Consider the following 11,936-nt stretch of genomic DNA (forward strand, 5'->3'; position numbering starts at 1 on the left):
GTAGGTTGAATTTGAAGGCTAATTTTGGGAAGGGAAAAGCCATAGCGGATGGGAGTTGTGGTTGTCTAGATGTTGGTACATGCATCACTTGAAAACTGATCGTGAATATTATTGATTGAATTGTTTAAAAACTCAGTATTGTTATTATCGTCACTTCATGAGATTCTTTGTCATTGATTTTACATGAGTGACCAATTGGTGGATATTTGGGTGTCATTTTCAGGTCATTTACCTTGTGGATGCTTATGGCCATCAGAAAGTATTCAGAAGTGACACGCTTATGGATCGGAGTTTAAAGAGGTTGTCCTCAATGGAAGAATATTGCTTTGTTTTTATTTGGTTTTTGTGATGTTTCAACTTTCCCTGATTTACGTTAGAATTTTGTTTTTAAAATTTTTTTTAATTTTACCCATGGATGGCTGTGATGTTTTCATTTATGTTATTAACATTAAAGGGTAGTTTGTTTATATGTCTCGTCTCGTCACATCTCAATCCATCTTATTTCATTTAATCTCATTTCCTTTCTAAATCTTATTTACAAAATATTTTTCAAATTAGTAATTACAATTTTTCCAAATATCCAAACAAAACACAAAAAATGATTTAATTTTTTCAAATCCAAAACACAAAAAATATTTAAAAATAATATTTTAATATTTTTATTCAATCTTTTTCTCTTTTCCTTTTTAAAATCCAATAAAAAACTTATCATCTCACTATTATTCTCAAACCTTCTCAATACTATTCACAAAAGTTTTATCTCATTTCATTTTTTAAGCATTATTTCTTAACTCTAATGACATTTAGAACGCCCGTTCTAATAGTTGTTGGATTAGCAAAGTCAATTTTTTTTTTTTTTTTTGAGAGGAACAACTTTATTCATCAATAGCTTATAACAAAGCTGAAATACATGAAGGAATATCCTCCAAATCAATGTTCTATCACAGTTGAGTCCATTCTTGGCAAGACAGTGAGCCAATGAATTAAACTTTCTAGGAATAAAAGAAACAGACCAAGTATCAAAGCTTTGAAGAACTGATCTGGTATCCTCTAAAATCATACCTGATTGGCCCCAATTATCCTTGCAAGCTTTTAAATCGTTGATGACATTCAAAGCATCACCCTCCAATACAATATGCCTGAGACCAATATTCTGAGCAAGTATAGTCGATTGCAATGCCCCATATGCTTCTGCCAGGTATGGATCTGGAAATAATGGCCTACACATCCTCGTAGTGGCAATTACATGACCCTACCAGTCATGAATGATGGTGCCAACACCAACTTTGCACCCTTGTTTATCCGATGCGGAATCCCAATTAACCTTATAGAAATTAACAGGAGGGGACCACTGGTTCAGCTGGCTTGATGCAGGAGCAGGGGGATTTGGTCTCTATTGATAAATCAGATTCAGATCTTCGATTTTCTGAGCAACTTGCTGTAATAAGATTTGAGGGCCAATAAGCACCTGCTTAAAGACCATATCATTCCTTCTCTTCCAGAGTTTCCAAGCCACCACAGCTAATTCCACTAGAGTTTCTTCATACAGATCAGCAAGCAAATGAGACAGAAATTCTTTAAAATTAGACTGCAAGATGCTTTTCTTTTGGAGCTGAGCTGAACAAGAACACCACACATCCCTTGCTGAAACACATTCCCATAATGCATGCTCAACAGTTTCTTCATGTTGAAGGCAAATTGGACACCAGGGTGACGATTCTCCTCCTGTACAAGCTTGCTTTTGTAGGTAAACCATTGTTGCATGCCTTCCATAGAAACAATTTTTCAGGATTAGGAACCTTCAACCTCCACAGCTTGTTTCTAGTGATCCTTAGAAGCAGGAGGATTAGATTGCTGCCCCTTATAGTTTAAGTTGGAGATGGTAAGCACTCCAAACAGAAAACATGCCATTTTATGTACACCTCCATTGAATCATGTTAGGTCTGTTACAAGTGGATATTGGTATCTGACTTGTAGCATCAGCTTCTAAAGAATATCTGATTAATAAGTTTCATGTTCCATGAGTTAGAATCAGAGGTGATCAGAGCAGACACTCTTTCCTCAGGATCCAGATATCTCACTTGACTTTGGACCTAATAAGAGTTTGGAATTGGCAACCATTTATGAAGCCAGATCCTAGTGCTGCAACCATTGCCAATATGCCAGAAGAGTCCCTCATCAAGTAGTGGTTTTGCAGCCATTATACTTCTCCAAATCTGAGAAGGATTTCTAGTCAAACCTACTCCCAAGAAATCACCATTTGGAAAATACTTAGCAGATAGCACCCTAGCTACCAATGAATTAGGAGACTGAAGAAGTCTCCAACCTTGCTTGGCAAGCATTGCAAGGTTGAAACTCTCTAAGTCCCTAAATCTAAGTCCCCCACAAGCTTTTGCTTTAGCCATTTTCTCCCAGGAACACCAATTAATCTTGCTCTCCTCAGCTTTCTGCCCCCACCAATACTGTTTCATCAATCTGTTGAGCTCTCTCAAATTGGCTTTAGGTATTTTAAAAACACCCATACTATAAGTGGGAATTGCCTAGATCACAAACTTGATTAAGATCTCTTTACCTGCCTGTGAAAGATGTTTCAGCTTCCAATTGCTTAGTCTACTACGAACCTTGTCCAAAATACATTTGAAACCTTTTGTTTTGGACCTCCCAATCAAAGATGGTAGTCCCAAATACTTCTCATAAGGCTGAGAGGATTGGATACCAGCAATCTGAAGAATCAAATCTCGAGCCTCTCCTCTTGTATTCTTGTTGAAACTGATTGATGTTTTATCTTTGTTAAGTCTCTGTCCACTGGCATGCTCATACAGCTCAAGCAAGTGAAATAACCTACTCCACTCCAAGCAATTGGCCTTGCACAACAATAAGCAATCATCAACAAATAAGAGATGGCTAACCTGCAAATGGTTCCTCCCCAAAGGAACCCCTGTAATGGCTCCTAAAGCTTCTCCATGCTATAACAAACTGCTAAGGGCCTCAGCACAAATAATGAAAAGATAGGGGGATAGAGGATCCCCCTGTCTAATCTCGCGAGATGGTTTTAAAGAAACTTGTAGAGAGCCATTTATGATTACTGAATATGTGACAGTGGCAACACACCTCATAATGACTGCAATCCAATTTTTATCAAAGCCCATTTTCACCATGACAGCCTTAAGAAACTCCCATTCAATCCTGTCATATGCCTTACTTATATCAAGTTTCAAAGCCATATAACTTCTCTTCCCCTCAACTGAGTATGCATGGAATGTTTGTGATCAGTCTCCCAGGTACAAAGGTACTCTGAGTTGGGGAGATGATTTGAGGTAGGAAAAGCTTCAACCTGTTGGCAAGGACCTTAGCAAGAATCTTGTATAGCACATTGTAGGTCGAAATTCAGTCACTTTCAAAGGATTTTTTTACTTTGGGAATAAGAGCTATATGAGTTGCATTGAGTTCACTAGGCCAACAACCTGACTGAAAGACTTCTTTAATAGCTGCACAAACTTTTGAACCAACCACTTTCCAATGAGTTTGATAGAAGGCAGTAGGGAATCCATCAGGACCTGTAGATCCTAAAGCATTCATAGAAAATACTGCTCTCTCAATTTTAGAAATAGAAATAGCACTGATCAGGGAACCATTCATCTCATCTGTTACCACAGCTTGCATATGTATGAGACATTCATCAATGTTGATAGGATTGGAGACAAGAATAGATTCTGGAAGTAAGTTTGAAACATGGCACTGATCTCATCAAGTTTGTCAACTGAGATACCTTCCTCTCCAGCAATATTAGGATTGACCTCGTGTGCACATGGGGTCTATGAATGTGTCCACGTCTAGTTCCTAGTGGTTGGCTCAAGTGGTGTAGGTCTTGGTGGTATGCTCTCTCCAAGGTCCAAGTTTCAAATCTACCGAGTGCAAACATTTGTTGTGGTTATTGGACTGGGGGGATTTTCCCCTTGAATTACCTGAGGTGCACTGCAGGAAACTCCTTGCCAAGGGCTTGTGCTCTCTAGGATTAATTTAGACTCAGGATGCTGCTCCCGGATACCCGATGCCAATTAAAAATAAAATAGAGAATGTGTCCACAACTAACTCTTGGCTTTTAGGTCTAGCTTACCAGTTTGTGGCTTTGATTATCTTATTTTCCTTTAAAAAAATTGCTGAAATAACAAATCAGTACTTGTGATGAAAAATTTTATTTGCTTTGGATTATAAGATCTGAGTGTGAACTGATACAAAAACATACGAGTGATTGTTGTAACTGGGCCTTTTCCTTATTTTTCATAGGTTTTTGATATTAGGATTCCATTTATGCTGCTTATTTTTCATTATTTTGTTTTATTTGTGTCAAGAAGGTTCTGGAAACCATGGGAAAGAATGGATTTGGGAAGGCCATCTCTTCAATGGTTAGTATTTTTGCATCTTGAATGGATATGAGATCGATATATTTATTTTCTTCCCTCTCACGTATATTTGGTCCAGAGTTTTTTACCTTAATTTCTATATTTTTGAATGATATTTTTTTTTTCTTTTCCTTTATTTTTCTTAATACACTTTTTATTCCCAAACTATTAGATCTCTTAGAGCACCTGCTCGAAATATGGGGCCTAGAGTGAGAGATAGGTTGAGAGACAAAGTGGGTCCCATAGCATATAGTGACTACTGTATAGCTATTCGAGTAAATTTCTCAGACAACATTAAATACTCAATAAATGTTGTAAGACTTGCTTTACTTGTTTATCCCTCCTCCACTCTAGGCTCAAGAGTTTAGTTCGTTCAATAATTGTGGAGAATCCAAATCCACCTTAAAACTATCATTGCTTTTATATTTTGCTGTTTAAACTATCAAAATTGATCTATTGCACCCTTGAATGGGAAAAACTGACAAATATGAATGTTAAATAAGTGATGTCGTACAATTTTGATGGTTGGATCCTAAAGGATGGTGAACATTTCAAGAGCTTGCGATGAAACGAGTAAATTGTAAGGCAAGCATTATCCTTGTCATCATTGTATACATAAGTCTTAAGGTTTTGAAGGTGGTAACATTTTGTGACGTTGAGTCAGTGGCAAGGCCGGGTAATATTGGCTGCACGGGATTATATTCTACGATTAGGATTAAATGGTTGACTTCATTTTGAGGAGGAAAAAGCCATAGCGGATGGGAATTATGGTTGTCTAAATGTTGGTATATTCATCACCTGAAAACTGATCGTGAATATTATTGATTGAATCATTTAAAAACTCATACTGTTATCATCGTCACTCCATGAAATTTTTTGTCGTTGATTTTACACGGGTGACTAATTGGTGGATATTTGAGTGTCATTTTCAGGTCAGTTAATTTCTTGATGTTCAGAAGATATTCAGAGGTGACATGCTTATGGATCGGATTTTAAGGAGGAATTCCTCAATGGGAGAATATTATTTGGTTTTTGTGATGTTTCAACTTTCCTTGATTTACTTTAGAATTTTGTTTTCAAAATTGTTTTAATTTTACCTATGGATGGCTTCGATGTTTTCATTTATGTTCTTGACATGAAGGGGTTGTTTATTAATATGTTTCATCTTATAACAACGTATTTTATTTCATCTCATTTCCTTTTCAAACATCATTTATACAAATATTTTCAAACTAACTATTGTAACTTCTCAAACTTCCAAACAAAACACAAAGTAATTTAACATTCTCAATTTTCAAAATAAAAAATAATATTACAATAATATCTTAATCAACTTCTTCTATTTCATTTTTTAAAACGTAATAAAACATTTTATGTCACGTAAATTCTTTATTATGTAAATAAATCTATACTTCTTAGATGAAACAATTCGACCCAATGCTCATCGGAATTGATTTAGAATATTTTATTGGGCCTAAATAGAGCTATATTGAATAAGCTCATTAGCTATTAATTATTGAGATTTATTAGATATTTTAGTTAGGTTCTATAATTATGTTAAAGCTGATTTATTATTTGTTGATTGCTTATTTTTAGAATTTAAAATCTGGCCATTAATAACTCTACACAGTCTCAATAACTTACGGTTCTAATTTAAATTAGCAGACGTTCAATTAACAGCAAAGTATATTTTTAAATTTCAAACTCTGATGAACACAGCCACCACTTTTGTCACTCTCTCTTTTCTCGGTTGATCACTGATTTGGGTCCAAATCTAACTCTCCATCAGCCTCCCTGTCTTTTCGTAACCATGACGTATCAACTACGGGCTATAAATGACGTATCAATTATGATATGGAAAGAGTTTGATTTCTTAATGATCAGGAATAACGTGCCACAACCCAATCTTCATTTTGGAAGATGTGGAAGCCACACATCTCATATCCAAATTGCAGAAATATTTTGAACTCTTTGACCGCTATATTTCCTACAATAAACAAAAGAAAATGTTCAAGAGATCAAGTGATCAATACTAACAAAAGCATAGGAAAGTGCTCCATCAACAAATAAAGCATTGTCTATTCATATTAAAAGGGTATATGAATGAATTTATCAAATAGATTATAATGGTTAGGATGTTATATAAAATTCAGTTGAAAGATATTAAATAGGTTTTAGTAATTGTAGGAATTCAAATTGTTTGCCACTTACCTGGTTTGCTTTCAAGACTAAAATCCAAAACTTTGAAAACCTCTCATCTTATCATTATAATTTTATTAAATTTTCACACAAAATAAAATAAACAATTCAACTTTTCAAATCTCAAAATAAAAATAATATTAAAAAATATATTCTAATAATTGTTTATTCAATTTTTTAAATTTAATCTCAACTCATCTCATCTATCTCTTCTAGGAAGTTGCATCCTTAGATCCACTTAGATACTGCATTTTATTTTTTCTTGAATTTCCAATAGCTACTTGCTTTGGCCTCCGAGAAGAAATTGTTTTAGATTTTGAATTTGTAGATATTTCTCTAAGAGGACTTACATATCAAGATTTCAATCCCTGGTCTGTTCGTCTCATAAAGGAACCTGAGGCTTTTATTGTGTTGACACCTAGTTTGTTGTAGAAGCGGAGTTGCTATTCTTCACAAAAACTTCATCAGTTTTAGCAAAAGGAGCATGTGGCCTATTCACAAGGGAGCAATCTGAATTAGAAGATAAAGGACTAGTAGTACTATCCATGTCATATAGGAGATTCTCTGTCATGTGTGGATGTTGCTCGCAATTTGAGTTCGAATCTGAGGCAGGGAAGGAGGATCTCTGAAGTCTTGTGCAGTGCACAACCTGTTTTCATAAATATTTTGTTATAAATTCAAAACATGATGATCATCTTTTAGACATTATCTCGGATTTTTTTTACATTAAAATTACAGGGGAATTCTCTAATAAGTAATCGTTAACATATATTGTTGCACACTGCTCATTCCTATATGTAGTGTTGATAGAATTGCACAGTGATGATCACATATGCTTATTTTTCCTAAAATTCATAGCTTTTCCACAATTAATTTCATATGTGTAGTAATTACAATAGTTATTATCCTTTGTGTGAAAAATGTCGGTGACTGTATCCGATCACTAGATTCCTGCCACTTGAATCTTACCTATTGCTCTAGGACAAGCATATCCTTTTGTAATTATCATGTTCTTCCTTCGTATATGTAAGAAAGAGACACCTATTGTGAGAACCCATTTCCCTTCTCTTGGGGGTTATGAAGTGGCTCTTAATGAGCCTTGATGGCTGGCCCTTAATGGGCAGCCGGGGGTTACACTTAGAGGGACTATTTATATAATCTCTCCTCTTTTTTGGATGAGACACTTGCATCACAAACGATATCTCCATCAAATGGTTCTTCTAGTCCCGACATCTAGGATGTGGAATGTGTGAGTGTTCCTCTGGTGTTATCACGTAACACACTCCACCATCGATGTGAAGATCTTGGACGAATAACGACGCTAAAGAATCCGCAGAACAATCACACTAAATCTACGTTTTACCAACTAGATAATATCATTTCCACTACATATTTTGATCTAGTATTTCTAATTTTGGTATTAGAGCAGCAATCTTTTTTATGTCCTTGTTATGATTTTCTTGATTGGATTTTTTTTTTTTTTTTGTTATATCAGTAACCATGGCCGCTTGAGAGGTGGTTAATGAAAAGTTTGCCACTTGATCGATGCCAAGCATTGTAAATGCAACCAAAGGACCGCTGCCTATGCAGTGGCTGTGGCCACATACCGAGCGGGGCAGGGACCTGTACGCTTGGAGTTGTGGCACACATCGGCACCGTAAGTACCATCCGACCGTTACAATGCTGCGTTACTCATGTAGAATGGGTCAACACCGTGTTGCTATCGAAGATGAAGCTACGATGCTGCGTCTCCACGACGTGGCGCAGTTCAGTGAGGGTTTTGTGCGCATTGCAACATGCCCTCTAGAAGGAGCGGCGAGCAGTGCAGCGTGCACCGCAAGGGCACTGCTCTCAGCACGCTACCACAGGAGGCAGCATGGGGTGGTGGTGCTTGGGGCTTGCTGCTAGCAGAGTAGCACCGCGAGCTCCGATGTGCTGCTGCCACAAAAGAGTACACCGAATGGGTGCAGCACAGCTCATGTCTTCAAGCACCGGATCCGTACTGCGTGCCCCAGGTGCTACGTGGACATGAGGCGCAGGTGCAACGGTGCACCCTGTGCTGCTATATATGAAGCTAGGTGCACCAGGCCTAGGCAGTGCCACACGCCAAGTCGTTGGCTGCTGTGTTAAGCGTTGAACTGCTGTCTATAGTGGCCACATCTAAGACCTGCACCGTATGCAGCAATGAGCAGCACCGCACATGAAGTTGTGCGCTAGACCTGCACGGTCCAGGTGCAGCGCACACCAGTGAGCGGTGGAGAAAGACAGAGTCCCGGCAGAGTGTTGTTGTGCAGAAGCCTCAGGAACGCTGCCACGCATGGTGCAGCGCTGCACACAATGCAGCGTGGGGGCGACGCCTCTGCCAGGAGCTTCGGAGTCTTGGTCAATGGGCACTGCACTGCAACAAGCGACGGTTACAAGCTGTTGTTTTAAAGTTATTCTCATATGAATAGTAACCGTATGTAGGTTAGGGTTTGAGGAAGAAGATGAATAGTTTTTCTTTCTTTGGTGATAGACTTGATTTTTGGGCTTGGATGGATTGTCATTTACGGGCTTGGGCTTCAAAACATCGTTGGCCTCTTTTTTTTTTTTTTTTTTAAATCATATTTGGGCCAACTTTTTTTTTTTTTTGATAAATTGGATATTGGACTGCAATTGATTTGAGTTTGTTTAAAATCTTTTTTGGGTTGAGAAATTTTCTTAGCTAAGATGAATTTGGGCCAATTTATTTTAAATTATTACTTTTTTCTTGGACCGGCTTATATAAATATTTTTGTTATAAAAAGAAAAGAGGCCTATTTTGATGGGCCCAAGAGGCAGTCCAAGAGATTTATGGAATGGACCAGCCTATGGCTTGCAGCCCAGTGTGCTGGGTGCACATCCCAGCCCATCCTCTATGTGGTGTTTTGAATCCAAGAACTCACACACAAGGCAATGAGCTCAACCATTGAGCTAGAGCTTATTTGTAGCGTATTTGTTGATTTTATTTACTTCGCCATTTAATCGTGGCATAGAATTTTTTTTTTCCTAAAATATTTTTGCATATAGTTATTGAATATATGCATACCATGAGATTATGAGATAATTTTTGCACATTTGTTAGACATTTTATTTTATGTTATAAATTGCATAGATTATTATTTTTTGGTGAATAATAATTGTTTGGGTGAAATGTGATGAATTTTTTGTACATGTATTATGTTTACATGTCATATTGTGAGCTTATTTTATCACTCGTATTTCTTAGTCTAATTTTAGAAATTAGTCTATAAATTTTCTTTTAGAATGTGATCAAGTGAAGGATTAAGTGACACAAGTTTTGATTAATCCATGCTTATGATTGGCTCAAATTAATTTATTCGATTTAAGAATAAATTATTTTTTGCATGTGACTGACTCGGTAGATTACTTATTCTAGTGTGAGTATAGTTGAGATTGATTTGGAATTAATCTCCTATATGATATAAATTTGCGTGAAAATTAAGTTAGAAATTACTAATTAGGCATTGAGACCCAAGAGATGATTATGAAGCTTAGCGAATTTTCGATCTTGTGACGTTTATTAATTATTTTTATTCTAACTTAGATTAATACGGCAAATTTCTTAGGTGTGTGTGCAATTAGATGCGCATAGGTTAGTATCTTTGAGATAACTAAGAAGAAAGCCTAGAGATTATTTATGCAACTTAATTATCGCATCAATCTCCTCCATGAACAATAGTTGGAAACAAATTAAAATCATTATGAGTGTCAGATAGTCACAGACTATCATTATTGTAAAAACCTTTGAAAGGTCTATGATAAATTAGAAGTGTGCGTGGGACGCATGCAGTACAATTTTTCATAGAAGTTGATAGGATCAATTGTCAGATAGAGCTAAATCACTATTTTGCCTTTGAATCTTGTTGGTAATAACAGAAGTTGCATGTTGTTTTTGTAATGCAAAGATTAATTGCTCCTATATTTGAGGTTGGGCATTATAATCTTGAAGTAACTTAGATTAACTCACAAATAATCATATACTCTCTAAAGCTTGCTAGTATGTCTGGCAGGTAAGGACATTAAAATCTAAGTGTGCAAGAGTGTTGAGGACATTATTGATTGGCACATTCATTTTAAAGTTTTTATCAATGCACCTCTGTGGTATTAGTATTGGTAATCTTGCTCTAGTTTTATTTATCTCTAGCGAGAACAAATAGGTTATTGCAACTATATCATCCTAGGAGCACCCTTGAGAGTAATGTAATACCAAGCACCTTAGAGGTTTGCATAGTAACTGAGGCAAAAGTCTAAATAATTACGTATGATTTAAAAAGCCTAAAAACTTTTGCTCTTGGTTGCACTAATGCAAGATAGGTTTTAGATTAAGATAATTTCTTGCAAAATTTTTCTTTTCTCTCCTATACTGGATTGAAGAATATGAAAAATATCGAGTAAGCAAGAAATTGGGATATATCACTAGTTAGCAGCTAAAACGTCACAAACTACATTTGTTGCACAAAACAATATTTTTATTAGCGCTTTTAATGCAATATTACTGAAATCTATACCTAATTTGATTTAAGACTCGTTGAAGATAGTGGTATTATTGAGAATATCTAGAGGTTTTGAAATTGGATGGTCATTCTTTGGCTGAGTGATATTATTTCTCAAGTGGAGAGATATACTAAAATGTGTCATGGAGGTATAGAATGATGGGTTTGAAACTTGAAAAATTAAAGTTTTTCTCGCTAATGAGATCCCTCATCTTTGTTTAGAAGAGTCAAATAGAAAAGACAATATGAGCATTTTCTATGTGAAAGTTCCTAGATGTGCACACTAAGGACATGTGATAATAAAAATATTATTTTATCATAAATACAATTCCAAGATTTTTAAGGAAAATATATTTTTTTAGTTAAAATATTTTTCAAAATCGCAATTGTATGAGTTATATGATGAGAACAATTAGCTTGCAGTTTAATAACTTGCTGAGAATGGAATTATAAATGAATTATGGCGTAAAACAGTTTTTACATTACACTTGGGTTGATGTAATATAAGATTGCAGCCTTAATTCTGACTTGTTGTCCTTAGATTAAATTCATTCCCTTTTCAGAAAGACTGGGTGACTATTTTGTGCAAACGTGAATTCTATTAAAAATCTAGAGGATCTAAATTTGATCATTTTTTGGTTGAGTCAGAAAAATTACTCGTATTTTTAACTAGTGTGGGGAATTGTGGATTTTTGTGAACACTTATGTTTTGGAAAGAACATTTCATTAAGTTTCATTCTACATTACCTTAACTTTAACTTTTTTAAAATTTTTTTATATAAAAAATCGCCGAAAATAG

General features: G+C 35.8%; 1 protein-coding gene across 1 annotated transcript; it reads right to left on the bottom strand.

The window, feature by feature from the left end:
• Positions 1 to 2,093: 2,093 nt before the first annotated feature.
• On the bottom strand, positions 2,094 to 3,224 carry LOC121240933. Its single transcript, XM_041138450.1, has 4 exons — positions 3,087 to 3,224; positions 2,910 to 2,966; positions 2,622 to 2,864; positions 2,094 to 2,540 (listed from the first exon to the last, which is right to left on the bottom strand). The coding sequence occupies exons 1-4, from the start codon at positions 3,222 to 3,224 to the stop codon at positions 2,094 to 2,096; spliced, it is 885 nt and encodes a 294-aa protein (XP_040994384.1).
• Between the last annotated feature and the right edge of the window lie 8,712 nt (positions 3,225 to 11,936).

This window comes from Juglans microcarpa x Juglans regia, chromosome 7S, assembly GCF_004785595.1.
Source record: "Juglans microcarpa x Juglans regia isolate MS1-56 chromosome 7S, Jm3101_v1.0, whole genome shotgun sequence".
Taxonomy (NCBI): Eukaryota; Viridiplantae; Streptophyta; class Magnoliopsida; order Fagales; family Juglandaceae; genus Juglans; species Juglans microcarpa x Juglans regia.

Bases quoted from the DNA above. Each gene is read 5' to 3' on its own strand.
- LOC121240933 (XM_041138450.1), bottom strand. From the start codon at position 3,224: ATGGCTTTGAAACTTGATATAAGTAAGGCATATGACAGGATTGAATGG. The intron at 2,865-2,909 runs GTTAGCCATCTC...TTGTTGTGCAAG, and splicing joins TGGGGAGGAACCATTTGCAG to GCCAATTGCTTGGAGTGGAG. The intron at 2,541-2,621 runs GTTCGTAGTAGA...TTTGTGATCTAG, and splicing joins TCAAATGTATTTTGGACAAG to GCAATTCCCACTTATAGTAT.